Genomic DNA, 27,464 nt, shown 5'->3' with positions numbered 1-27,464 from the left:
ATATTTTTCTTGTAAACTTATAACATAATGATGTATATATATGCATATTATAATTATTGTTTTCATATAACACAATATACACATTTTTTAAATGGACTTTGTGAGTTTTGTTTTTCCCTCTTAACTTAGATAACATATTGAATAGTTCATATCTTTATTTTGTACGTCTCCTACGTTTTATAAGAGATAATAAAATTCAAACTGCAAAAACACCAAGCGCACCAACTTTTTATCAGCGTGGTAGTTCTATTGTGATCCATTAGTTCATGATTAATCTGCGGTGCATCTGGCATGTAGCTTTGCAACTCCTTAATCTTAGTTGATTTTTACCAATTTTTGCGAACGATATTGCATCCAAGGTGTATTCAAAACTAAAAAATTTGCTTGCTCATTCTTGAAGCTAAATGTAATAACTCGAAAGTGACTAAAATCGAAATGTTCTAGTGGTTAAAATATGACATAAATCCATGGTGTGTGCGTTCCGACATAAACGTGGGAGAGGAGAGGAAGAGAGATGTGTTGGTGGATGAATTACTACAATTTGCTTAATAGCTAATAGACTCAACTTCTTTATTTTTCTTTTTTTAATTTGTTACGGTTTCGACGTACTCATACGGGAAAGATGGTGCCGTAGAAAGTCATATTCGAGAAAGAGATATGCACGATGGTGTGGATTACGTAGAAATAACCCAGATGTGACGGCTAAGCGCGAATCCCGGACCTTGCGCACCAAAGTCCGGCGCTTTAGCCACGGTCGTGAACACCGTGCGTCTAGACTTTAAAAATTTCTGGTATGCTTTTTACGATCTGTTCACGATGTCCTTATATGCGACGATACTGCCATATCTCATCCTAGGATTGTTAGGTAATTGCTTGTTCCCATTATCTTTCGTTTGACAGTTGCATCCGCGAGTTAAAATACCAACTGACGTGATATTTTCCAGGGTTCATAATACTATTTCCTTTCACCGAATGCATTTCGAACTGTTACTAAATTTTATGCGCTTTTATGGACCGATATTATACATATGTTTTATGTTTATGATATGTTTTATGTAGTTTATTATCATATATGCATTTAATCGAATGACAAGTATCCAGTTCAAACTTTTCATTTCCTTTTGTTTTTTAGTACAACCTCTAACAGGAGATTTTGATCGAATGTAATAATATGAAATCAACTAGACATTTATTTCTTGTATATTCTTGAAACAAATAAAAGAGTAAAGCTGTATTTAGGTATAAGAAAATAACATAAATTTTTTGCAATTATGAGTAATGTTCCTTTTTTTTTATTAAATTTACATAACATTATTAACGTTTCTGCAACTGTCAATTTTTGACACCATTATACAAAGTATTAGTTTTCTTTTAATGTTAAAAATGTGTGAAAAAATTTTTAATTTTTAGGATTTACATTAGGACATGATGTCAAGGGTTCATCAGTTTGTGAATTTTATAATGAAACAATGTGTGCAGAATCCCAGCAGGAATGCTCGGGAAGAGAAGAATGTGGGCCACATGATCCTGGCAAAAGAAATCACTGTTATGTGCTATGGAAAATTGACAATGTTACTAAGAAATCTATAATTAAATTAAAGGTAAACAGAAGATATATATGTATAGTTATATTTTTTACTAGTTTTTTTTGCAATTGTTTGTTTTATCCTTAACTGAATTTTCAGGGATGTTTTTTGGATAGTAATGATTGCTATGATAGGCCACATTGTATTGAAAACAGTGCAGAAAGAAAAAAGGAATTATTTTTCTGTTGTTGTGATGGTAACATGTGCAATCAGAATTTCACATGGGATCCACATCCAACTTCTTCTTCTAAACCTATTCAACCATCTGTTTTTCATGGTGGATACATACTTTAAATAATATACCATATTAATTGAAATATTATATGATTATATATATATATATATATATATATATATAATTATGTTTCAGAATCAGAACCTGTTCCAAACACAGAGCAACAAATAATAATACTTGTTTTATCAATATTGATACCTATGCTACTATTTGCTATTGTATTGCCATTATTATATTGGTGTTACCGACGTCGGAAGTCGGGATATTTCAACGAGGTTTGGAAGGCATATGTACAGATCTCTTAATTACTTAATGTTATAAATCTTTTGTTTGCGTACTAAATTACAAACTATCCTTATTGTATAAGTATTACATAAAATGATTTTTGTAGGTACCAACACTAGAACCTCTGCCACTGCCGCAACCGTCTCCTAATTTGGGATTGCGGCCGATACAATTGCTTGAAATAAAAGCTCGTGGTCGTTTTGGAGCGGTATGGAAAGCACAATTGAAAAATGAGATTGTTGCTGTTAAAGTATTTCCAATACAAGATAAGCAATCGTGGCAAACTGAACAAGAAATTTTCAAACTTGCCCACATGGATCATGAAGATATATTACGTTTCATAGGCGTTGAAAAAAGAGGTGATAATTTACAAGCTGAATTTTGGTTAATCACTGCATACCATGAAAAAGGTTCACTATGTGATTATTTAAAGGCAAATGTTGTTACATGGCCTGAGATGTGTAGAATAGCAGAATCTATGGCAAGGTAATGTTTTAGTATGAGTTTAAGCAATATTTCAAATAATCTTCTTTTGTAATGAAAATTTTAATTTATTAGGGGTTTGATGCACTTGCATGAAGAAATTCCAGCCAATAAAGCAGATGGATACAAACCTGCTGTGGCTCATAGAGATTTTAAGTCAAAAAATGTTTTGCTTAAAGCTGATATGAGTGCTTGTATAGCAGATTTTGGTTTAGCATTGATATTTCATCCTGGGAAACCTTGTGGAGATACTCATGGACAGGTATATATATCTCATATGCATACATTTATTATAACATGTAAAGTTCAACATATTTGTTGTCATTTGAAGGTTGGAACAAGAAGGTATATGGCTCCAGAAGTTTTGGAGGGAGCAATTAATTTTACAAGAGATTCATTTTTACGAATCGATATGTATGCTTGTGGTCTGGTGCTCTGGGAGTTAGCTTCACGATGCACTGTACAAGATGTAAATTCTTATTTACATATATATTGATTCATTAATTATTGTATTATTGATTACTAAGTTGTGTTATGTCTATTTGTTTCAGGGACCAATTGGGGAATATAGATTACCATTTGAGGATGAAGTAGGTCTTCATCCCACTTTGGAAGATATGCAAGAAAGTGTTGTGCATAAAAAAGAAAGGCCAATCATTTTAGAAACATGGCGTAAACATCCTGTAAGTAAATTTTAGTACATAATGTTGTAAGCAGCTGATTTTTACTAAATTTTTCATTCCTTTTTAAGGGACTGCAATCAATTTGTGATACAATGGAAGAGTGCTGGGATCATGATGCCGAAGCACGTCTTTCAGCTTCTTGTGTAATGGAAAGGGTTGCCACATTGAGTAGGACGCTTGTTTTAAATTCGTCAACGTTGATACGAGTTGATAATACCAACGAGACTATTAACACTAAGGAATCTAGTATGTAGTTAATCTACATGTATTATAGTTTTAGTTAAATTGCACAACCATTTTCTGTATCATAATTTTATGCATACATCAATGAGGAATGTTAAAATATTGCATGCTATTTTGTAATGATTATTTTTTATCTTTTTATTGGTTTTTTTCTTTTGTTTTAAATTAAAATAAGTTTTAACCCATTTGCATCCAAGCGCGGATTAATCCGCGCGCTGCGACTGTCTTTTATCACCAAGATAGACCACTGCTTTTTTTTATTTTCACTTTAATCTAAATAGTTTTATTTTAAATAAATAATTTTTACTTTTTTCCTCTGTTATAAAGAATGTAAGATGCGATGTTTGCGAAGTAACATTGTCTACCAATAGTTTTGAACAATCGTTTGGTAAACTCCATGAAGAATTCGGATATCATTTACTGCACCTACGACTGACCGCGCGCGGTGATAGGAACCAGTCCTCTTAAGTATGCCATGATGCAAATGGGTTAATGTTTTAAAGTAACGTAAATCATCGCGAATAAAATTGTTTTCGTTAATTAGATACTACAGTATCAAGTAGAAACATTTTTACGAAGATAACTTTTTTTTAAATAATCGTTATTTATTAAATGTAATTATTGTCTCAATGTAGTACTCATCTCTGGATTACTTGTATATAAATCATTCGCGTATATATATATATATATCACTAAAATTTTATAATTAATATAGTTTATTAAATATTAGTAACTATTTTATATAAAAATTTGGAATCAATTGAATCAATTCTTCATTCGTATTGTATACGTAAAACTAGGAATCTACGATGAGAAACAAAAACTTCATTGCTAAATTTACATTTCACTTATAAATCTCATTTAAGTAAAAATTACAATGCAATTAGAAATACTTCTTTATATGTACAGTATTAATGATAAACATAAATGTTGAGATTTTTATCCTTTAGTTTTTGCCGAAATGAGTTCGAAGTTATTGTATCAAATGATAAAATACATACTATTAATATCTTTTTGTTTGTTTATGCAGTTGTATTCCTCATTGATATTAGCAATCGCGCAGTAATAGGTCAGAGATAACAAAATGAATTAAACACTAGCCAAGATGATATTCAATGCATAATTTTTATCTGTAAAGTCTTATCATATGTGAATTGTTACAAAGATAACTCAACAATTTTATACAAAGTACCTGGTAGAAACAGTCAACTTAACTGATTGGAAGCCATGAGGAATTTATTAGAACTTCTGCACGAGGTAGATGACTATTTTAATTATTTTGCATTTTAAAGAGTATAATATTTAAGGTGACTAATTTATTTCGCAAAATAAGATTTTTTCCATGATCTCTTTTAATTTTAAATAATATATAATATAATGTAAGAAGTGAAGAAAAATTTATTAAAAGCACATTGCGTAAATACATAATGATATGTATTTTATTTATTAAATTTAATAATTTTTTTATTAATTCGAAATATATAAAATGTACATTATAAAACTATATTAAACAATCAAAATTAATACTGCATACTGCTCATGGATTAAATTTTATTAAGCCTAGTAAAAGTCTTCCTTATGTATTTTACTTTTAAGTATAATGATTTCATTATAGCAGCACACAGTTTTCTTGAGGAAAGTGATTTCTAATTATTATATACATAATCTAGCTTTGAAATAAATCTTGCATCCAGTGTGTTCACAGTGGTTATGTAAGAGAAGTCTTGAATACATAATTTTATATATATGTATGTATTATTTATATGTTGAAATTATTAAATGAAACGGAGCATTTTGTATGAACCAATTTTCTATGATATGTACAATTTTTTTATGGCATATATTGTCTAACTAAAAAATATTTTCACTAGATTCAGTTTTCACACACAGATACACACAATGTTGTTTTTCATATTATAAGTTTTATATTATAATTTCTTCCAATTTTATTGAAGACTGTATAACGAGACTGGATAATCTTTAAAATGGTCGTGAAAATATTTAATTTATTTGTTCACTAATAATTCCGTAATAGTGGTCTAAGAGCAACAATATAGAATTGTTTTTAAGAAAACGATGGTTATTCAAGATGCACGTTTCGGACGATACTGTTTTATTTAAATAGTGATTTGAATGTATCAATTCTAAATAAATGATTTCTTTTACTTGCTCTGATTTATTTTAGTTAAAAAAGTTAGTTAAAGAAAGCAAAGTTCCATTACAAATTAAATTTATGTTATAATAGTCTTTTATTTTGTGAATAGTCAAATTCTTGAACTTAATGAAAGTTGATATGATCAAGATTGGATAATTGCATTACACAAGCTGTGATAATCAGTATAAAATTTAAGTATTGTAACAATAAATGAGGCCTAACTGAATTTTAGATATGTTCTATAATTCACAATTATAATTTCTCAGAGCAAGTAGAGAATCGGTAGGTTGTTTTATCTCTGATGTTGGACTTTAGCAGTGCCAAAAGGGTAATATATGCACACACTATAGCTTCATCTTTGTATATTAATTTGTAGCTAAGTAAGATACTGAAATCGGTAACATGTACCTATTAATCTTTAACATGCAATGTTATAAATGAGAAATTAACCTGTAATTGATTATATACTATTTTATTAAATTTTATTTTATTTTTTTATTACTTTCTAAAAAAAAGCAAGAACTTTATGTATAATATTCATCTTTACAATGCAATATAATTATAGTAATGTTGATTTATCAAATGAATCATAGTTTATTTAGTGGTTAGTACACAATTATTTATCACACAATCTCATACATGGAAATCAATTATGGGTTAATTACAACACTATCTAGAATTTAACAAATTTTTGGACTTTTACATATCGAAAAGCAGATGACTGCATTTATGAAGAAATTTCTTATTTCATATATGCTGTATATGCTGCGAATTTTATTTGTAAAAATTGTGTAATAGGAATGTTATAATCTCATCATTGCTAATTGTTATGTAATTACATAATTCAACAATATCTTCGTGTAAAAAGTTAGGAAACAGTGCATTTGACAGAGAAATCGGTCTATTCTCATAAGACTGAATTATGAATAAAACAGTTATCTACAATAAAGAGAAAAAGAAGAATGTTTGCAATTTTATGCTGTTCAGCATATATTGATTTTAAGATAGTGCAATGGTGAGGTAATATTTTGAAACACATTGTATATAAATAGATACACAAGTCATAGACATGCATACAACGTATCACGTTACATTGCTTATCTTTTATTGAATCATATCCCATGAATATATAAAGAATTTAGGTTTTAATATTGACAGTACCGCAATGGCATTCCAGTCACATATAATATATTGTATATTAATGTAAATCAATATTATAATTTCTGACTTCTAAGGCTATAATAATTCTTATTGATGTCGCCAATATAAATTAAGAGATTTATTCTTAATATTTTGTTATTTAAATTACTTTTTTGCTATTTGGTTACATCATATTTTTGAATTTTGTTATCTAATCCCATATAAAAGTACTGAAAAATGTCATGAAACATAACTGAAAAAATATACTCCAGAAAGGAAATTTTTATTTAGAAGATATTAATTTTACCATTTAGTTATATACTCACACATTAGTCCAATGCAAAGTTTCTTTGTCTCGTGAGATATAAAATATCTGATAAAATCATATTTGTAAATATGATGAACGTTTTTTGTAATATTTAGTATTAAAGTATCAAAATACTTCCGATACCATAATTTGTTTCATATCATACATGATATATGTACATGTGTAATTTAATCATATTGTCTACTTTTGGCATTGTTGTTACTACTGATATACAATTTTGAGTAATTCATTGTGTAATACATTTTTAGTAAACTTTGTTTGATTATATATCTTTTGTTTGAATTGCATTGTATTATAAATAGCCTAATCAGACATATTTTATATCTGCATTCAGTCTAAGATAGGAGATCTGTAAATAGGATTTAGTGAAATGTAATTTTTAGAAATAAGACCATTAAAGAAAAAGGTAATTTCTTACTTATAATTTAAGTATGATGTGACTCATAGCAATAGAATGTTCCTATGCACATTGGATGTAACTGTTTTCAAAATTATTATGTAGTAACAGATTTTTGTAACATTGGCCTGACAAATTTTTTATACAATAAGAATATACAAGAAAATGTTATTTCAAACGAACGAAATAATAGATGAAATGTATCAATTCTAGCAGAAATAATCATTTCCATGAAATTGTATGCAAAGGAGTGTTGGTTGCAGATAAAGTTCCTCATCTGAAACGATCATGGTATCGATCGTGGACATTAACATTATAGAAGAGGGAATAAAAAAAGCGGTGCTTGGAAAGATAATATAAAATATAAAATTTTTTAATATCTAAATATGTAGATAACATCGCTTTTGTTTGTAATGAAATAGCGTTATTAATGTGTTAGGACCGAAAACGAATTACCATTTGTCATACCATTACAACTGTTTATTTTGTCTATAATGTAACATATAATATAATTGCATAGTTAAAAGCACGCAAAATAAACATTTTAATAAGTGAGATAATTAAAATTGGTTTACCAAAGTTCGCAAAAAGCAGGAACATATTTAAAAAGCATATCTAATAAATATGAAAAGTTTATTTATAAACATATATTTAGTAACACGTTTTTTTTGTTTGCCGCTTATTTTAAGCCATAATTTTCTTTTTCTCAGATACCTTTAATTGTACCAAATCTGTTTAATTTGCACAAATAGGTAACATAATTTAAAGTAATTCAGAAGGTATTTAAGAGTTTTAAAGAATTTATATTTTTAGACAATGCGGAGCAATATTTCTTTTAATTTATACACTATATTTATTATTTATATTTATTCGTTTATTTACACTACCTTCATATTCTAAATAAATAAGATGCCTTACAGGGAATATACTGATATATGGAGGAAATATACAGGGATACAATTACAATTTTAGATTTTATTTGATTACATTGTATGCTTCAGCATACTAAAGAATACATGAAGCAAGTAAAAAAATGTGATTGTTGCGAACCACAAGCACGCGATGTAATAATTTATACACCAGATAAAACTAAACGAGATATCTGTTAATCGTGCGATGTACGGAATAGATAAGACTAAAATATAAGTTAGAAGATTAAAAATAAAATTCAACGTTATCGCACAGTCGCATTAATAAACTTACCTATACACTATGATCACAGTTACATTCATAATTATTGTAAGTTATTACATGTCATTATCGTCTTTATCATCATTATTATCATATTTTACTGTATATATGTACATTCTGGTTATAAATAGGTGTATGTTCAATTAATTAAATATAATCTGGTTTGAAAGCCTATGACTAGTGATACCTATTTTCTCATCAATGACAGTATGACTGAGATAATACTATCGCAATCTGATATAAATGAAGCTTCAAACAATTATGAGTAATAACAATTACTATATCATAATTTAAAAACAATTCTATGCCTCTCCTTTAATACACTGTACACATTTCTTCTTCATTTCATCGAATATCTTCATAACATTAAAGTCTTATATCTTTGTTCCACTTAAATTATTTCTCTGTCTGCTGATATTTATTGGGGCTAAGTCTGAATGTTATACACACACATCCGCGGAACCAGACCTTTTCGATCACCTCTGGCACATAACAACCACTTACTATCTACCTCTAGAATTACTTTCAGTTTCTCTCCTTCCGCAAATGCAAGATGCCCATTATCTGATGGCATTCTATGCGTGAGTGTGCGAACCTCTCTGGAATTGAGATGCGCGATCTGTTATTTTACTAATCTATAAAAAGGAAACAGAGAGGACAACCAAAGATTAAGCACTAAACTTGAAATAAAATAACGAGTATAATGAAACAATATAATAAAGATTATAAATAATATGATAAAATTGTACAAGAATTAATAAAATGCAAAATAATAAAAACAAAAAATATTATAACTTTTGATAATTAAAAATTCAATGGATTTGATACACTTAACAACGCATTGAGCGTATCCACTTTTTCTTTACTTACTTAAGTGGCTTTTTTGTAGGATGGTTTCTTGTGGTACTACTAGTAGTAGGTCGTGGTAAAGATGTAGACGCTGCTCGCCTTTGAGGAGACACTAAATGTTTATCCTTAGACATTACCCCGTAAGACTTGTACGGTAGCGAACTAGGTCGTGTTAAATGAGTTCTTGTTGCTCCTACAATTTCCTGATCCACTCTACTAGTACGCTTTGTTGCATCTTTGTTCCTTACTTCTAGTGGCTTTTTTGGAGTAGTTTTCGTCGTTGATAACATGACCGGTTTTTTCAACGATGGAATTCCCGAAATGGGAGATTTTGTGCTTTTAACAGGTCCTGTTGTTGTATTCGATTGTTTTACCGGAGAAGTAAGAAGTCTAGGTATTTTAGATTTTCCTACACTGGTAGGCGTTCTTGTGGGTGACAAGGGTGATGATATCGGTGGTTGAATTTTTGCATCTTCTTTTCCGACCATTAATTCCCATTTTTCTTGGAGTTTCCTAAATTTCTCTTCTCCGGATATATTGTCTTCATCATCTATTTTATTTTCTGAACTATGAGATTTTCTCGATATAGGTTGTCTATTCGATGCTCTATTCAATGGTGAATGTTCTAAACTATCAGTATAATCTTCGGAATCTTCGGAAGCCAGTTTATCGAGAGCACGAAATATTTTCGAACCTATAGGATTACTTAAGCGTTTTTTAACAGTTTCCATATCTGACTTATGTATACCACCAGGCTTATCGTCGTAGTTTGTATAAGCGACGCACGATCGTGGACGTACTTTTCTGGGACTAGAAACCATTGCACATGTATCCGCCGTTTTATCAAAATGATGTTCGTTTGCAGCAAGGTCGACATTTCTAAAGTTTACAGCCTGTGAAATATTATTGTAATATAGCTTTAATATTATTCTTGGTGATAAAAATTTAAAAAAAACAAATATTGGAAATTATTCGATAATACTAACGTTTATTGTATGATTATTTAAACTGCCGAAACTATTATGAAGTTGACGATATTGATATAAAAGATCAAGCTGAAATGGGCAAAACGCAAGAGGATTTAAAATATGTAAGAGAGCATCCACAACTTCTCGTGCATTTGCATTGGCCAAAGCTGCTACAAATAAACTGTTATTATTATAATGTTTCCTTAAGATGGATTCCCTTGTACATAAATATGCAAACCATGCGTCCAAAGCTCTTAAACTGTAAAGTTTATAATTCGATTATAATATAATCATAATACATGTATATAAAATAATGTGATTTTTTTATATTGCAATATTAACTTACTTTAATAAACCAAATACAAATGCATGAAACTTTAGCATTCCCTCAGTAATAACGTCTTCACCATTAATTTTTTGCACTAATTCATTCAATGTTTTAGTAACTGGACCTTGTTGAGAAGATGCTTCAACCACTTGCCAAACACTATTTGTTATTGGTCCAAATGTTGAATTTAAATGTGATTTCAATCCATCTGACATGATGGCATACAAAGCTGGACATAAGTTGCTAACACAGATTTGAGCACATTCATTTTTGTCATTGTAATTTTGTCTACTATGGATTGATTCAGTGTTCCAATATTTCAGTAACAAATCTACCGCTTTATTTACGGATAATATCATTTCTGGAAATTTACATGTATTCATAATTTATTATATTGTATCGTAAAAATTAAAATTATGTTAAAATTATTAGTAATATACTTACTTCTCTTTTCATCTAAATCCAATTTATTATCTGGACTCATTGCTCTTCTTTCATCTGTGAATACAATATCTTTACTTTGTTCATTTGTAGTAACGTTTAAGTTACCCTAAAATATTTTTCAAAAGTTAAGCACGTACGAAATTTAACACAAATAATAATAATACAAAAGTCAAGTAAAATCACCTTATTGTCTAAATACTTTTTCCTTTGGTTTACGGCAAAACTGACAGTCTTTTTCTGTGATTCTATCATATCAGTAGCTTTGGTAACATCTTTATTCATCCTGAGAGCTAAAAACTTTCTTACATACGATCTTAATTTAACATCGGGATCTTCAGTATCTCCATCACTACTCTGTGACGAGAAACCGCTGCGCTTCAGAAATTCTTCCAGTTGTTTTACGTCGTCTTCGCTATTTTCAGAATTTTCAGTCTCTAAGTCTCCGGTATTAGCTATTTCATTTACTCTTTCTGTATGATATCTTTCTTCCGTCTCATCGACATCTTTTTCTGGATCAGCGACTCGACCACGACATGCTAATTGTAAATCATTATTCATATAATATGGTTCTTGTAAAGACATTCTCTTATTTGTTTCAGGTGATTGATCCTCTATTTCTTCTACATCTCCCATTTCGAACATGCTATATCTCTTACTTGCAGGAACCTTACTTTTCCTTAAAATACTTCTGGGTAAAGGTGGTCTTGGTGGTACTTTACCGCTAGAAAATTCGGATTCACGATCTCCATGTGGTAAAGAAATCGATCGTTTTGGAAAAGATGGACAGGCTGTTTTTGTCTTACTAATTTGCCTATGAATCTTTTTATCATTACTTACTAAACTGGCCTCAGAACTAATACTATCATAACGGTAAAGATACAATGGATTGGTTGCATTATTTAACGTTTGTTGATTTGTTGAAGAATCAGTTAATATTGTAGAAGATCCTCGATATCCGGAGGATGGTTGTGTCGCGGTACTACTAGTAGAGGATGAATTATTTGGTATGATTTCGCTTATAGTACGAGTTTTATGACGCATTGGAGGGGATAAACAAAATAGAGGCTTCTTTGTTTCTTCGTGAATATTGATATGCCTCGAAACTTCTGGTACATCGTGCAAAATTTTCTTGTACTCAGTAGGCAAAAGGAATGTTAACGACTCCCAGTCTTTAACATGTGAAAATCCACGTTGACGTAACGTGTCTATATCATTACATGAGAATGGTCTACCAGATCTACCAGTATGTTTCCAGCTAACTCTATTTTTTCCAAAACATTGTGGCTTTAAAGTTACGCAATCTAACTTTGTATCTTTAATATTGAGAAACGATAAATCTGGTAAAGCGTAATTCGGATATACAACATAAACTGGCTTTTTATTAACAATCGTTTCTCGTAAAGATGGATTTTCTTTTTCTTTTACAGGTGGTATATATACTAGTGATGTTTGGACTGAATTATCCTCTGTCTCAGCTATTGCTTGAATACCTGTCGTTTTGCAAATTGGATATTTCTTTTCTAATGATTTGACCCATGCAGTTTTTCGCTGATGTTCGAAAACGTTAGGAATAACATCAATGTCATTTTGGTCGGCATCATTATCGTGTGTTAGATCTGATTTAGACATATTCTCTGATAGCTCTTCTATAGATGCGGATGATATCATTTCATCCTTTTGTTCACTTATCGTTGATGTATATTTTGGAATGTCGTTAAAGCTGTCTTTTTGATTTTCCGTTTCTTGATTGTTATGTTGATCACTTTTAACCCAATTAATAGAAAAATCACTTTCTGGAACTTGACGTTTAGGGATATTATTTATATTTTGCCGTTGTATTTGCGTATTTGTATTAGTACCACTATCACTAGCACTATTGTTTGTAGGCCATCCATTATCACTAGCAGAGTCTGATTGATCCAATGTAAGACTCATTCCTTCAGCACTCATACTTTTTTGTTTCATAAATAATTTTACAAGACTTAAATTTTGCAATTTCTTTCCTGTTGAATTATGTTCTCCATTATCAGAACTTTCTTCGTTTATAGACCGACTCATTACAGATCCTGAACTATGTAATTGTTGTACGTGATTATTTGATTCTGCAGAATCAACCTGTTCCAAAAATATTCAAAAGTTATATTATGAAATATTTTCTTTATAATTTGAATATAATATGTATTTAAAACTTACAGAAAAATTGAGAGGCATATTGAGATGGAATTGTGTAGCTTGAGTAAGATCTGGCAAACTTTGACTTCTCTTATTTGTTACAGATATGATATTTTCCACACCATGTGAAAATTCCGGTATTGTATTATTATTGCCTGACGGATGACGGGTTATAATTTTATTCATAGAAGAATGTTTCAAATTGCTCCATGTTGTATATATCTTAGAATCAGAACATGCCATTGATAAGTTTAATACATTTTTCAAATCCGCATTTCTCTTATAATATGGTTCTACAGTTTCATAAGCTTTTTGCTGTTTTTCTATAAAAAGAAAGTTAACAGAATTAATTTATACATTACTTATACATATTTTAAAGCATTTACTTTTATACCTTGATTATCAAAATCTTGTGAACCATCTGAATACATTGTAATACTACCCTCAAAAGCAATAGTATAGTTCTCTTTATTATTTGTCTGACATGTTAGTAGCATATCCTCACAGTCCAGAGAGTCGACGCTATAACTACCCCCTGGTGGTAGTATGGGTGTCTCTTTCAGAGGAGAGAAGAGTAATGATGATTTACATATGGAAATTGTATCTGTTGTTGAACAGGCGGAATCTTCTCCCTTTAATACAAAGAGTGATTTTAGAGTAGATTCTACACATTCCTAAATAATTTCATGCATTTTGCAAAACTAGCACAGGTCATTTTCATGCATTGTATAAATTTGAGAATTGGATTCATTAATTTTAATATTTTTTATTTCCTATAGTTGTTACATAATCAAATCAGTTTATAATTATTTCTTTTATTAATCATGCAGAGGAATTGCAAGCAAATCAAGTTTTATTTTCATGTTAAGCAAAATTCATGTCAATATAGATGTTTTTATATTATCTTCAGTATTAAAGAAACATCAGTAAAAGGAATTCAACATTCTCAGCCATTATCATACCTGGCTGCTGGTATGAGGGCTGATTGATGAACCGATGTCAAGTTTTTCCATAACAGATCCAGATATACTGGCATATCGTTCCCTTTGATAGTTAAACTGCCATGATAATAAAGATATAGAATACTTTTAGAATATTATTTACAACAACAATGAAGAAACAGGAAATATCTTAAAATGTTATAACCAAAAACCACTATTAAGAACCATTTATAAATTAAAAAAATAACATTTACCGAAAGATACCTCAATTTATCAATGTTAATAAGACTAAAAAACATTAGTTCTTATAATATCAAGAAAGATTTATATAATATATTTGCTTGCAAACTATCCACAATGAAAATAATTGTTTCTGATAATTAGATTATATAACTTATATTACAATATAAATAAAAGATTGTATAAAATGAATAACATACATAATAATGAATTTTGTTTACCTCTGAATGCTGAACTGGATCTGTACACATGACAGGCAATGCTGTAAGCAGAGTATGGATATCTGCTGTACGAAAGCTTTCCATATCAATTTCTGCCAAATTAGCATCCAAATTACGGGCAAGGTCATCATAATAGCCCAGATCTTCTCGAGAATATGAAGCAGAGAGTGAGGATAATACACTTGGATGAACATGAAGCCCTCCATCTCTGTAACTAGCAATTTATATAAACATAAATATATATGTCTACAATATATAAATGTATTATAACTGTTATTAAAATCTTACCCATAATCAATGAACCATTGATACTCCACATTGTCCTGCACAAATTCAGAGCTAATTAAATCATGTTGAATAGAATCTGTTGCAGGATTGGAGTTACAATCAGATCCTGGTGTTTGTGGATCTTCCATCATTGCAGCCCCTTTGCCTGCACCTAAAATACATTATGCATCATCAATAAGCAATCATTAAATTATACAATAGTTAAAAAACCATGAAAAACAGACCATATCTTGCATAGACAAAGTGCTTTTGTGGTTTGTTAAACATGTTTCTTTTTTTCACCAATATAACATTGGAAATCACGCATAACGCAACGTTTTCTGCTACTAAAAGTTACGTGGATTGATCATAATTAATGTATTTACATTGTTTATACTCTGATTACAGCTCATGACAGGATCCCAAGTCTGTCAAACCTTTATAACGTTGTATTCCGCGTGTCACACAAATCATGTAGGAAAATAAGGATTTAGCGTATGAAACTGAACGTGGCATCGGTGTTATTACATTATTACAAGAAAAATAATGGTACATGATAACCATTCTTTATTAATGTAACGCTCACATAGTCGTAGTATCACGGTAATGGTAACGAATTACATTTCTGGAGCACCACGGTAGATCACTTACTCCGACATTATTGATAAAGTTATCAACGATGCACTGATAAACATGTCAGGAGTTTCTCTTCGTGCACCGTGGAATGTTCACGATAGATAAAGAAGTGTCAGCCAATGACGTCAGGCTAAGGTTATGGCGGACGCATTTGAGTAAATGCGCTCGTGTCCCGTATCGGAGATGATCAAGGCTGCGCGTCATCGAGACAGTTAAGAGGGCGTGCTTTAAGGTTAGTTGTCTCGTAATAAATAATTAATTAATCGACCGCAATGTATTAATTTTAGTTTGGGAAATCGATGATGCTGTGAGAGATACATGCACGACGTAGATAGCGATGTGCTTCGAAATGATTTGAATCGCTTTGAATATGCACGTATGACAAAACATTAGAATCTCTTCGAACAAAATTCGATATTTTTGAAAAACTTTACGATTGAATCTTAAATCTTGATATATAGATATTGAATTTCTTAAATCTTGGAGGCATTTAATATCTCATATGTATGATCTTTTATAGTATATTCGATCTTCAATATTTTATATAAGATACATAACATATAAAATATAAGATAGACTTTTTTGAAGATTATGAAGCCACCAAGGCTTTCAAGAATTTTAAATATCGAATCATGTTCACAGTACATAGTAGAAATGTTCGAATCATTTCGAAATTCAAATGTAAATGTTTATTACTAGGTATTAGGCACATAACAAATAATTTGTTTAGGAATTATCGAAACATCGAAATCAATAATTGGATAATATTCTATAGAGATGCTTATTATTTGTTAAATATGATTAAAAAGCACGAATTTCATATATAAATTGATTAATAATATTTCATACCACACCATGCAATATGATGAAAGTAATTAAAAACATTAAGTAAAAGTATAAATATCCTACGTGACTTAACTTTATTATATGTATGTACATGTTAGATTTACTTCTATATTTAGTATCAGATACATATGTAGGCGACACAACAATAGACAAAGTTATAAACATCGCAAACTAGATATAGTAAGATAGTTCATAGTTCACTGTCATTCATAGTTAACGACTATAGTTAACAACTCAATGAATAGCCATACACGTTTTCAAGAATCTTCAATTCATCTTCATAGACAGACTAAAATAATGCATTGATATAGTATAATGAGAAGAAAAAGAGAAAGATTGTTTTGAATACGAGTTCCAAATCGTACCTCGAATAATTCTTTTCCATCGCATCGCCACGGTCGCTTGGGTTTTTTGTTCTACAGAAAATATTTACATTTGATAAATGTTATCCGAAAACACTCATGCTCACGACCATATGGCGACAATCCGCCCGTCACTCATAGGACTTAGGAATTCATTTTAACTGCGCCTATGGACTATGGAGTACGATTGCTCATGCGGCGCATGAGCATTACCAATCCAGCGTAAAGGGTGGGCAAAAGGAAATCGGATACAACACGCCTGAATTAAGGCTACGATACGATACGTTAGATTTCTTTTGTCGCTTATCGGAAACATTCACATTTGAGTAAAAGATTCTTTCAACATTCTTCCATAGAATCATTGCTTAAAATTCTACTTTAATTCACTCAGATATGCTAATAAAGTCTTTGTGTTGATATTTCAATTCATATTTGCTAGATAAATTTTCATAACATATATATTTTCGTAATTCTCAGCTAATTTAACTATTATGTTAGGAATAACGTAATATTTCATTTATAGTCCTTTTTAGTCAATTTAGATTATTGGATTCCACTTTTCTTCATTGAGAGTTGGATTTTGCTAATTTATTTAGCTTTTAGAATTATATAAAGTTTAGTGAAATTGAATTATTTATAGAATTATCATAAATTACGTCAAACTGACACCTGTTCTAGAAACTATAGATGAAAAAAATTTTCAACTTAAGAAATATTTTTATACAAGCTCTTTGGTAGACAAGGAAAACCTGTATGCAAGAAAATACCCTCGACATATCGGTCTAAGTTACAAAAATATTATTGTTTCTTGCTTAATTTTTATGTTTCTTTCTTCTCTCATGTATTAAAGTCGCATTATTTTACTGCTTGTCTCTTACTAGGTTAATACCACGAAGAGTAACCTACTAAAATGTTTCAGCAGTACAAAAACTTGACATTGCTAAGTAATTTGTTTTTCGTATTTTTGCGAAGCTTTAGCTAATTTTATTTCAAGATGCAACTTAAATATTATTAAATTGAGTAAACGTGATATGGTATTAGATAGTTGAACCTGTCGAAGGTTGTACATATGTATCTGAAATCTTAATATCAAGTGTTAGTTGCGGTTTTACCCGTCTGAGGAAAAATCTTACATGGTACTTCGTTCGTCAGTGTCGAAGGTACTGGATAATTTTAGCAAATCGCAGAAGAAGCGAGGGAAGAAATTCAAGAGCCAAACTTCGCGACTCGACGAAAATTTTATGCGTGAACTGATGAAACTTAACCCCGCTATCTTTTTGCCAAAGAGATTGAATTCACTTGGCTTGGTTTCCATTTGCAATTTTTTCATGACCAAATAAATCAACAGATCTATTCTAATTTAATAAAATTCTTCTTCTGTACATGATTCGACATTTTTTCATATTCGAATTTATATCCGTACTAGGACCAATGTTTCTTTAAAATCTAGAAACATTATTTCGTACTATTTGGTTTTGTTTTAAAAAAATAAAAAGAAATTTTTAATGACCTTAAATCAAATGAGATTGTGATGCGTATATATTATGAATCACCATACGATCATGTTGCGCGTACATATATACTTAAACGTTTCGGATGTCGTACAATTATTTTTGCCTGTGCACACATGTAAAATACTCCCACACCGAATACGCTACCCGAAATAGTGGAACAAGGCGTCATTTCTTACATATGTAGCCGTGGGAGAATTTTAAATTAGAAGACATTTCTTAAACTTTTCCAGAGAACTTAACAGTAGCATATATGTTTCAATTACACATCTTGTATGGAAATGTAATTCTTCAAACTGTGTGTCTGAATTGATGTTATTATTCTATCATATTGAACGATAGCTATGTACTAGTGACTGTTAATACGCGCAGCCTTGGATAATAAAATAATTTCAACATAAGTTTACTACTTTTTGTATATTCCATGCTTTTTGTAAATGAAGTACTTCAAAAAAAGGAAGATATCTGAAGAGATGCAAACGTGATGAAGAAGCGAGGAAAACAGCGAGGTTAATGATAATTAAACTGGCCAAACATGAAACAGAAGCAAGAAGATCAAAATCATATATGGATTTTATACGAAGAAAAAATTTGGGACTCGGACCTAAATTTTTCTATTACATACATATTAGATTACTACTTTATCAAGTGAGCTGTTCCACTCATTAACAAAATTCGTATTTATAAGCTTAATCATCGTTGTTGACGAGTATATTCAGATATTAACACCTAAACATGAACTAAAAATATGTTACATATAAAGCATAATGGATTTTCTATATTCTTACGATTATAAAATAGGCAATTGCATTTTTCATTAAGTCGTCGGTAATACTTTCGTTCCTTCCTCGGTTTGCCATAGTAGAGATGTGGCGGTCGTGCAGGCGCTTGGAATGGTGGACTTATACGACCCACAGAGAACTCTGCTATTTTCATGATGACGCACAACAAAAGCACTATCATCATTTGTCAATATTCAGCGTTTTTATTGTTCTATCACGTTACAACATAGTAGTAACGCTCTCTCACTGGTTAACCAGTTAAAAGTGTCTCACAAAGATTCTCGAGAGAAACTCGATCCAAGCACACGCGTTTTAATAATCTAATAAATGAATAATATTTACACAAAGGTTTATTAATCGTTCAGATGCGAGTATATCGAAGCTTTTTTGTCCATCTTTTTAAAATGTTCACTTTTCATTATTCCACCATAGACGCATATATATGTACATTTATCACTTCAAAGTTACATCACGAATGGGAACAACTCCCGCGACACTCCACGGTCTTCCGTCGCTTTCCTATATGGAAGATATTTGCACTTTGATGAACAAAATATGCACGCGTAAAACACAGTCGATTACACGTCTCTGCTCGAGCCGATGACACCTTTCAAAGATGCCTTTGTTTATAACACACCACTTCGTTTCTACGTTTACATCGCGAACAATGAACAGGCATATCGTCGTAGTTGAACCCACGTTTCCGGTTTTACTGCCAGATAAACGCGACGTCCATGCGCGAAAAGTGTGCAACCGCACGAATCTTGAAGAATTCAAGTATCAAACACTTTACACTGATTTCTACTGCGAAAAAGAGATACATATTACAATTGTTAAGTCTTATGTATTTTGAATTACTTGTCAAACGAAATCTTTGTTTACATTTTAAGATTAAACAATTCTTACTAAATACACGAAACAAAATGGCGTTTCAAATATTGTAAGTAGATTAATCTTGTAATAGCATACCGATGTCTTTCGTGGTCCAGAAAAATTCTTTATATTAATAAATAACTAATAGGTAAAAACTAACTAGAATCATAATTCCATAACCTTATTCTTACAAGTTTTAAATAAGATATTATTATTTGTTATAATTATATGATTGTTTAAAATTTTATATTTTATGGATTGCTGTACGTGAAGTGAAATGTAGATTTTAGGAAGAACCAAAGAATTAAAGAATGTAATATAATGCAAAACCGGAAGTTGGTTCAAATCCGAAAGGACTAGGCAAAATAATTATAATAAATAAATAACTAGTGATTTATTTCATCTCTAGTGGATAAAAAAGTATAAGTCAGAATTATTAGTTTTACATAGTAGCATTTACAATATTACAAGGTATAATATTTAAAATACAATGTAAAATCAAGTATTAGATTTCGAATATACGTACATACTATTAGAATCTCAGATACAAGAGGGGAAAGAACTGAAATTTACTTGTATTATTAAAATCATAAGCAAAAGACAGCAATGTAGAATATATCAGCATATTCTGTTTTGACCAAAATATGGCTTATATTCTTTTGCTCGTTTAATAGAGTTATATTGTCATATTTACTACAGAATTTTCATACTGATATTTATAATTTAGAAATAGTAAAAAGTTATGAACTGCATTCTAAACAGTAAAAAGTTCAGAATTTCTTTAGTATCTGCAGTCATTAAAGTAACATATCAAAGAGGCGTGCCTATCAAGATGACTCATGGAATTTGACAAAACCACATCTGGGTATCAAAATAAAGAGATATGTTAGATATAGAAATAGAGAGATATATAGTTTAAACAAAGGTACGGAAGATTAAGAAGATTTGCGAAACATATGTAGTTTTGGCATCGGTCTAATATTCTAGAAGACAATAGTAATAATAGTTGTTACGTCAGTAGACGCGTTCAACTGCCTAAATTGCAACAAGTGGTGAAGCAATTGTTCCGAGTTAATCGAACGTTAAGATAACGAGGGTTCGTCGGACCGATTAAAGCTTTGAAATACGAGCAAAAGATAAAAATTGTTGAAATGTTGAGTCACACTGATTGTCTGAAGATTATTAGAGTAACTGACTCAGCGAAATTGCTTATTGTAATGCATAAAATGCATAGATCTTTTAAGTTGCTGAAAAGAACCTATCGATAATACATTATCCTAAATTTTCTTCAGTCTAATATGAACTTCAAACTCGAAGTAGTGAATTTAAAAAAGTAGCAATTATTTATCAATTGTATTTGATGAGATGTGTATGTATTCAATGAGAGTAAAGAGTATACAATTTGTTTATACGCTGATAATTTATCGATAATGTCGAACGATTAACCTCGCCGGTGTCATAGTAATCGAATGCAGGCTAAATGTAGATAAATAAACGTTCATTATAGTAAGTATGCGCTCGGCGAACTTATCGTTGCATTACATACACTGTACAAATTTCTACGATAAAGTATGTAGGAATGACGACCTAGTAAATCAAAATTAACAACAATAGTCTATGCTTATTGTATGTTTTATCATATGGTATGTTGAAGTCTCTTCAGTTCGATGTGACATTGGCTAGCTTAAACTACATAAAAAATGCTCACAAAATTTATTGCGATACTTTCAAATATTTAGTTGAAATTGTCTTCTATCTATTTGACCATTGTCAAATTCAAATTGCATAAAATATTTGAATCAAATGCGACATCGTTAAACATAGGACTAATGTATATGCCTGCTGCGGAAATAGTTTCCTCACACCTTTTGTCATGTCAAATAAACTTCTCATTTTAGTAACTGGAGTCACACTGGAGTCTTTCGTGCCTTGTCTTAAACTTTTTACTGTTCAAAATATAGCCTATATTTTTTGCCATACTTACCTAACTTATATGTAAGTATGAAGATTTTATTGAGAGTAGAGATGGTCATATAAAATAAATCACTATTTATATTTATTAATATAGAAAATTCCCTAGAATCATGAAGGACTACGGACGCTACTGTTAGGTTAAGTATCCCTTTTTAAATGAACCTAAATGATCTTCATGAACTTAAACACTAATTGTATGAGACATTCAAAAACGGAAAGACCATCTTCCGCAAGTCATACGTTCCGTGCAATACTCTAGCAAAAGAGGGCGAACCTGTAGTTCCTCGTAAGAGTTCTCATGAACGTATTACACAAGAAACACGCAAGTACAAAAATGACATCCTCACACCGGATGCTCACATGATTCTCACGAATTCATCCTTTCCAAAATAGTTTGTTTATTCACTAATCGCCAAATACACCATCACATATATAAATTTTTCTAAAACTGCTGTTTGTAAAACGACACTGGACACAAACACACGTTTGCTTGTTTTCAGATAACAGGTTTAATTCGATCTGAAACGATGGACACAGATTGTGATCGATGGGCAACACAATTTTTCCACGTTTATTTTGGCGGAATCAGTTTCTGGACCGCTGTCTGAGTCAGACTGCTCTAACAGCGTGTGTCCTGCGCGGGAGAGCGTTTGCACACGGCACGACACGACGCGGAGTTTAATCTCTATTAATAAATACCCGCTTTGCCTCGGCCAGAATAGAGAGCAGCTCTCCACTGCCGGCTCATTGAATGCATACGAGGTGTTTCATATCGAAGTTCGTAGCAAACACGGGTTGATTTCGTCTTCAGTTAATTTTTATCGACAGGTTCACGGCGAGAGGTTAGATTACGGTAATAGGGAAACAATGTACGACCAAATTAGAGCTTGACATAATTTACGGCTTTTTCATATTCTGAGTTTAAATCTTGTCAATTGTTAAAATTTTTCAAAATTTATTTTTTTGTGTCTTTGTAGAATAAAAAAATTCGATGTATATCAGTTGATCACCAGTTCAAATTTGAGTCAGCGCTTGAACTGCTGTTACGAAAAATTGACTTGCAGAATAAACGTTAAAAATAGCTTAAAGGAGCTTTTCAATTAGATAGAACGCGAAATTTTTTGGATTGAATACGGATGTATTTATGAAAAAGTACAAATTTCTATGCAGCATTTATTTTTATTTTATTTCTGTTATAGGTAAATATAAATGATATTTTCAAAAAGAATTATTAATTCATATACGTAAGTATTGTAATGTTAGCTCTGAGATCTAGGTGTTAAGATATCTAAATATAAACAATTTAACAAATTGATAAGCTCTTTCATGAATATAATGCATTTTCCGATGAAACAAAATGTAAGGAAATTACGTATTCAATATCTGTATTAATATATGCATAAAATTGAGAGAGTTCAATATAATTTAAAGATCGTGAATACAGATTAAGTAATTTTCAAGTCATTGATTATTCTGTATGAGTTACCACACAGTTACCTTTAAGATTTTAATAATAGTAAAGCAATTAATTCCAGTTCGCGAAATACAATAGAAGATCAATAGAAAATTGATCAAGATAACAAAAATTAAAGAAATGGGTAGAAAGAAACAGGAGGACGAAAATAATCACGTTTGTGTCAATCGCATTACAAGCTTTTCTTTGTATGTAGTACTGTAGACCAGTACACCATAATGCAATCACTTCTAGATACTTATGAGAACAATAAGGCATTGAAAAAGAAACTACCACCCTTTATATATCAATGACAAAGAAATATTCATGTTTTGCTATCCTTAATGCGTATGCGCAATGAACATGTTCAATAAAGTACATAAATGAATTAAAACAGAGTAAATATCAACTTAGATATGCCCGAATTCTCACGATAATCGCAAAATAGAATTATTTTTCAATCATCTTTTTGGAAAAATAATAGGTATATCTGAGTTTAAAAATAATTAGTAAACTGCGGAAGATGCATAGATGTACAGATTGCATATAATCGCAAAATATACAAAATATACAAATTTTGTCGAGAGTAAAACAGTTTTCTATCTAGATTCTATCTTTTTAATTATAATTATAATTATAATTCATAAATTTGCATAAATATCTATAGTCCGATAATTAAACATCAATTATCATGAGAATATAATGTATTTGATTTTCATAGATTGATCTACATTTGATATGGGTTGACAGAAGCATAAATTACGAAAATGTATAGTATAAACTGAACTCACCAACGCGTTCTCCGTTGCCGCAGACAATACCCGTCGCCAAGGCCTGAAAAATATGGTCACATTATTAATCCTGTTTGCCGGCGTATTGCCAATATACGTAATGTTAAAAAAATGAAGGCCGACTGTTCTTCTTTATTGTATCGTGTTACCATGTTAGAAACTTTTCCAGATTGAAATATAATGACATTTAGGGTTGACTGAGTTTTCGTCAAATTCAATATTACCTCTGATATTTAAAATATAGTGACATATTATCGACGGAAGTAAGGACGGCGTGGTTTTATTGAATTCTTAAGTTCTTTAAGTTCTTAATGGTTAAATAATCTTTCACTAGAACACCATTGAATTTGAACTGAAGGGTTGAGACAAGAAACCTGCATTCTTAAGTTATTTCATAAGTAGCAAGTTATAAAATATGATACTATTTTTGAACCTTCACAAATGCAGCGAAGCAGTACCTTGGAAAGATTGCAATGCATTCTCCTTTTCTTAACTTGAGAACTAAGATAAATATTGTTAAGAGGAGAATACTTCTCGTTTCTCTGTTTTATAATCATTATGTATTATGGGACGATCTACCTTAATTGTTATCAAATTGCATATTATGAACTTGTCTCTGTAAGCTAACAACAGTTGCATCATTTAAGCAAATATTTATACTTATATTATAATTTTTTTTCAACTAGCAATTTGTTTAAATTTATTATGTTAATACTATTTTTTCATTATTGTTTCAGTGATAGAAAAGGGATATTATATCGATAACAAAATTCGTATATTTCAATCAGAGATTAGACAAAAAACATAGATGATAAAATCATCAGATATGTGGGCATTCTTTTGCAATTCCGAAACACGTTTTTCTTTCTACAACCCACATGGCTTTGTTCTACTCTTTCCTTTTCTCTAGAGGATACATGGTATATCCATATAAATCTCAACGAGTGAATAAAGGCGGCAGATTGTAATTAGCAAGAAGAACACGATATACAGGAGGCTGCGAGCATTTTTCCGACGCAAGCAAACAAAAAAGGCCGAGTACTCCGGGGAACAAGGTCACTGGATCCTAATAAGAGTTCGTGCCTAAATGAGAAACGGATGAATCACTCCTGTTACAATTATCTTCAGCTACTTGAGCTTCGTAAATTGATCCTTATCGCCCGTATCTCTAATTTCATATAAACAAAATCGTGCCAACAAATGGTAAAAATGATAACCCCAATCTATTATACATATCGTACTTTGCAAACTTATCATTGCTTTAAGTTTCACAAAAGTGAATTTATTAATGCTAGAGAAAGATAATTTCTGAGCAGATCTTTAATTGTATTTATTTAAAGAAAATTTATAAATACTAAGCAAGTTTTAGTGAATATTTCGAAATGTCGGAATAATTGAATATAACAAACTAAAGATTTGTGGAGTAGGTATCAATAATTGGGTAAATTTTTCAGATACAGCGTATTGATCGGTATATTTGCACAAAACGCAGTGTAAGGCAAAAAACTTCTTGATTAGAGTAACCTTCACATCGATTTTATGTGTAACAGAGGTCAATGACGTATTAGGTTCAACTATGTCTTACAATTAGGAATTTACTAAGATAAGGAGACAACTAACAAGAATTTCTCGATCCTATTTCATTTACTAGATAAACGTCACTGCATTCCTACTTCTGATTATGTTAATACACACACAAGGTGTATATTAACCGGAGAATAGAGAAACACACGCCCACATTCTTCGGTGCTAGAAAACGAGTCGATATTAGAGGCGGCCTAAAGTACTCACGTTCATGGTGAAGGGACAGCTGACAGTCGATCCACGTAACACTTAACACTACCACGAATTATGACATCGTGTAGAATTCCAAGAGAATATCACTGTACGATTATATAGTAGTCGTATATGCATGTCACTTCTTAAAAATCACTCGAAGATGTACTTTCCGGAATGCATATTCTGAGTCATTCTGGTAAAGAGAGCCCCTCCCTGACTACAACAACCCCTGTCTAATGTCGAACGCGCATGCTCCCGAATTTACGGTCGTTTACGAAGAAAGGGGATGATTCTGTTTCGCACTTACGTTCTCTTCGCGTGCGTGGAGTTTTAACCACTAATGTCTCGAGCACTGTTGTTCGGCTTGATGCGAAGGGCGCAATGATAATGAACCGTCGATGGTACGGCCATCCCTTAATGTTTTCGAGCTATGCTGCGCATGCCTAAACACCCTCTCCAGGCGTCGATGATCGAACAACTGATCCATAGCTTCCTATTTAGCTCCAACAAATGTTTTTCTGAATACTTTTGAAAATTGACTAATCCATGTATTGGTATTGCTTATGCATAAGTAATCGTTACGAAATAGTGAATGCTACTGATTAGCAGTACTGATTTTACGATACTATTTTCTAAGCAAGAATACGTGATCGTACCGCGATTGCGAACCGACTTCGCCTTTCATATTGATTTTCTGCGCTTTGATATCCGTGTCCAGAAAGGCTGTTACTTCTTTGCACGACCTGCACCTTATGCTTAGGGTATATGTGTAGATGAGAACGATTGTAACGAACATGATACTAAAAACATTTACTTATATGACTAATGTCTTGTATACAGCGAGATATTTATAAAAAACTTGTTCAACGATGGAATAAATACGCGCTAATACATCGTTGAATATCAAAAGATCTATTATATTCAGCTAATCTTATTGTTTTCATTGTTATTATTGTCAAGAAAAGAATTTAATGATTGTATTATATTTTATTCATGATATTGGAAAATTTTATAGGTAGTCATTAGTATAGACATTAGCATTAGTAGCTCGTTGGTAGATATTAGTATTAAAGAAAGAATTGCTTTATTACTATTTCATTTTTATTTCATTTGGACGTTAATGAATTTTTCAGAATTTATCAATTAGATTTATAAATTAGAGAGAAATTTTTATTTTAAATTAAAATTAGTTTGTTAATTTGACTTTTTTAAATTGGTACGAATTGTAGATGTAGTTTAGTTAAGCAAATGCTATAAATGCACGCATATCCATTCATTCATATCTATGATTTGACAAAATG

General features: G+C 30.9%; 2 protein-coding genes across 14 annotated transcripts; one reads left to right on the top strand and one right to left on the bottom strand.

Moving 5' to 3' along the window:
* The first annotated feature begins 272 nt into the window (after positions 1–272).
* Positions 273–8,900, top strand: LOC126867312 (activin receptor type-2B). Of its 2 annotated transcripts, none has more exons than XM_050621687.1 (9): positions 273–865; positions 1,411–1,601; positions 1,686–1,863; positions 1,957–2,096; positions 2,213–2,592; positions 2,665–2,851; positions 2,921–3,058; positions 3,141–3,272; positions 3,341–8,900. In XM_050621687.1, the coding sequence occupies exons 1-9, from the start codon at positions 817–819 to the stop codon at positions 3,524–3,526; spliced, it is 1,581 nt and encodes a 526-aa protein (XP_050477644.1). In that variant the 5' UTR covers positions 273–816; the 3' UTR covers positions 3,527–8,900. The 2 variants fall into 2 exon arrangements, with proteins under 2 accessions (XP_050477644.1, XP_050477643.1); XM_050621686.1 differs by having other exon boundaries at positions 1,957–2,111.
* LOC126867281 (uncharacterized) lies at positions 8,491–26,843 on the bottom strand. 12 transcript variants are annotated; one of them, XM_050621568.1, is made up of 13 exons: positions 26,176–26,843; positions 24,385–24,427; positions 15,178–15,328; positions 14,890–15,103; positions 14,450–14,545; positions 13,882–14,119; positions 13,509–13,810; positions 11,499–13,430; positions 11,316–11,421; positions 10,890–11,232; positions 10,562–10,802; positions 9,597–10,468; positions 8,491–9,325 (listed from the first exon to the last, which is right to left on the bottom strand). In XM_050621568.1, exons 1-13 carry the CDS (start codon positions 26,179–26,181, stop codon positions 9,154–9,156), a joined length of 4,716 nt encoding a protein of 1,571 aa, XP_050477525.1. In that variant the 5' UTR covers positions 26,182–26,843; the 3' UTR covers positions 8,491–9,153. The 12 variants fall into 12 exon arrangements, with proteins under 12 accessions (XP_050477525.1, XP_050477529.1, XP_050477519.1 ...); XM_050621572.1 differs by having other exon boundaries at positions 26,471–26,841; XM_050621562.1 differs by lacking the exons at positions 24,385–24,427; positions 26,176–26,843 and adding exons at positions 19,300–20,097; positions 22,415–22,734.
* Positions 26,844–27,464: the final 621 nt, after the last annotated feature.

Source organism: Bombus huntii, chromosome 7, assembly GCF_024542735.1.
Source record: "Bombus huntii isolate Logan2020A chromosome 7, iyBomHunt1.1, whole genome shotgun sequence".
Taxonomy (NCBI): Eukaryota; Metazoa; Arthropoda; class Insecta; order Hymenoptera; family Apidae; genus Bombus; species Bombus huntii.
Note: the sequence above shows the minus strand (reverse complement) of the source record. Positions and strands in the feature narration are given on the sequence as shown.

Coding starts and splice junctions, on each gene's coding strand:
- LOC126867312 (XM_050621686.1), top strand. CDS start 817: ATGTCCTTATATGCGACGATACTGCCATATCTCATCCTAGGATTGTTA. Junction 3,059..3,140: donor CACGATGCACTGTACAAGAT/GTAAATTCTTAT, acceptor TATTTGTTTCAG/GGACCAATTGGGGAATATAG. Junction 3,273..3,340: donor AAACATGGCGTAAACATCCT/GTAAGTAAATTT, acceptor TTCCTTTTTAAG/GGACTGCAATCAATTTGTGA.
- LOC126867281 (XM_050621562.1), bottom strand. CDS start 19,477: ATGATGATAGTGCTTTTGTTGTGCGTCATCATGAAAATAGCAGAGTTC. Junction 15,104..15,177: donor CAATGGTTCATTGATTATGG/GTAAGATTTTAA, acceptor ATAAATTGCTAG/TTACAGAGATGGAGGGCTTC. Junction 13,811..13,881: donor ACAAGATTTTGATAATCAAG/GTATAAAAGTAA, acceptor TTCTTTTTATAG/AAAAACAGCAAAAAGCTTAT.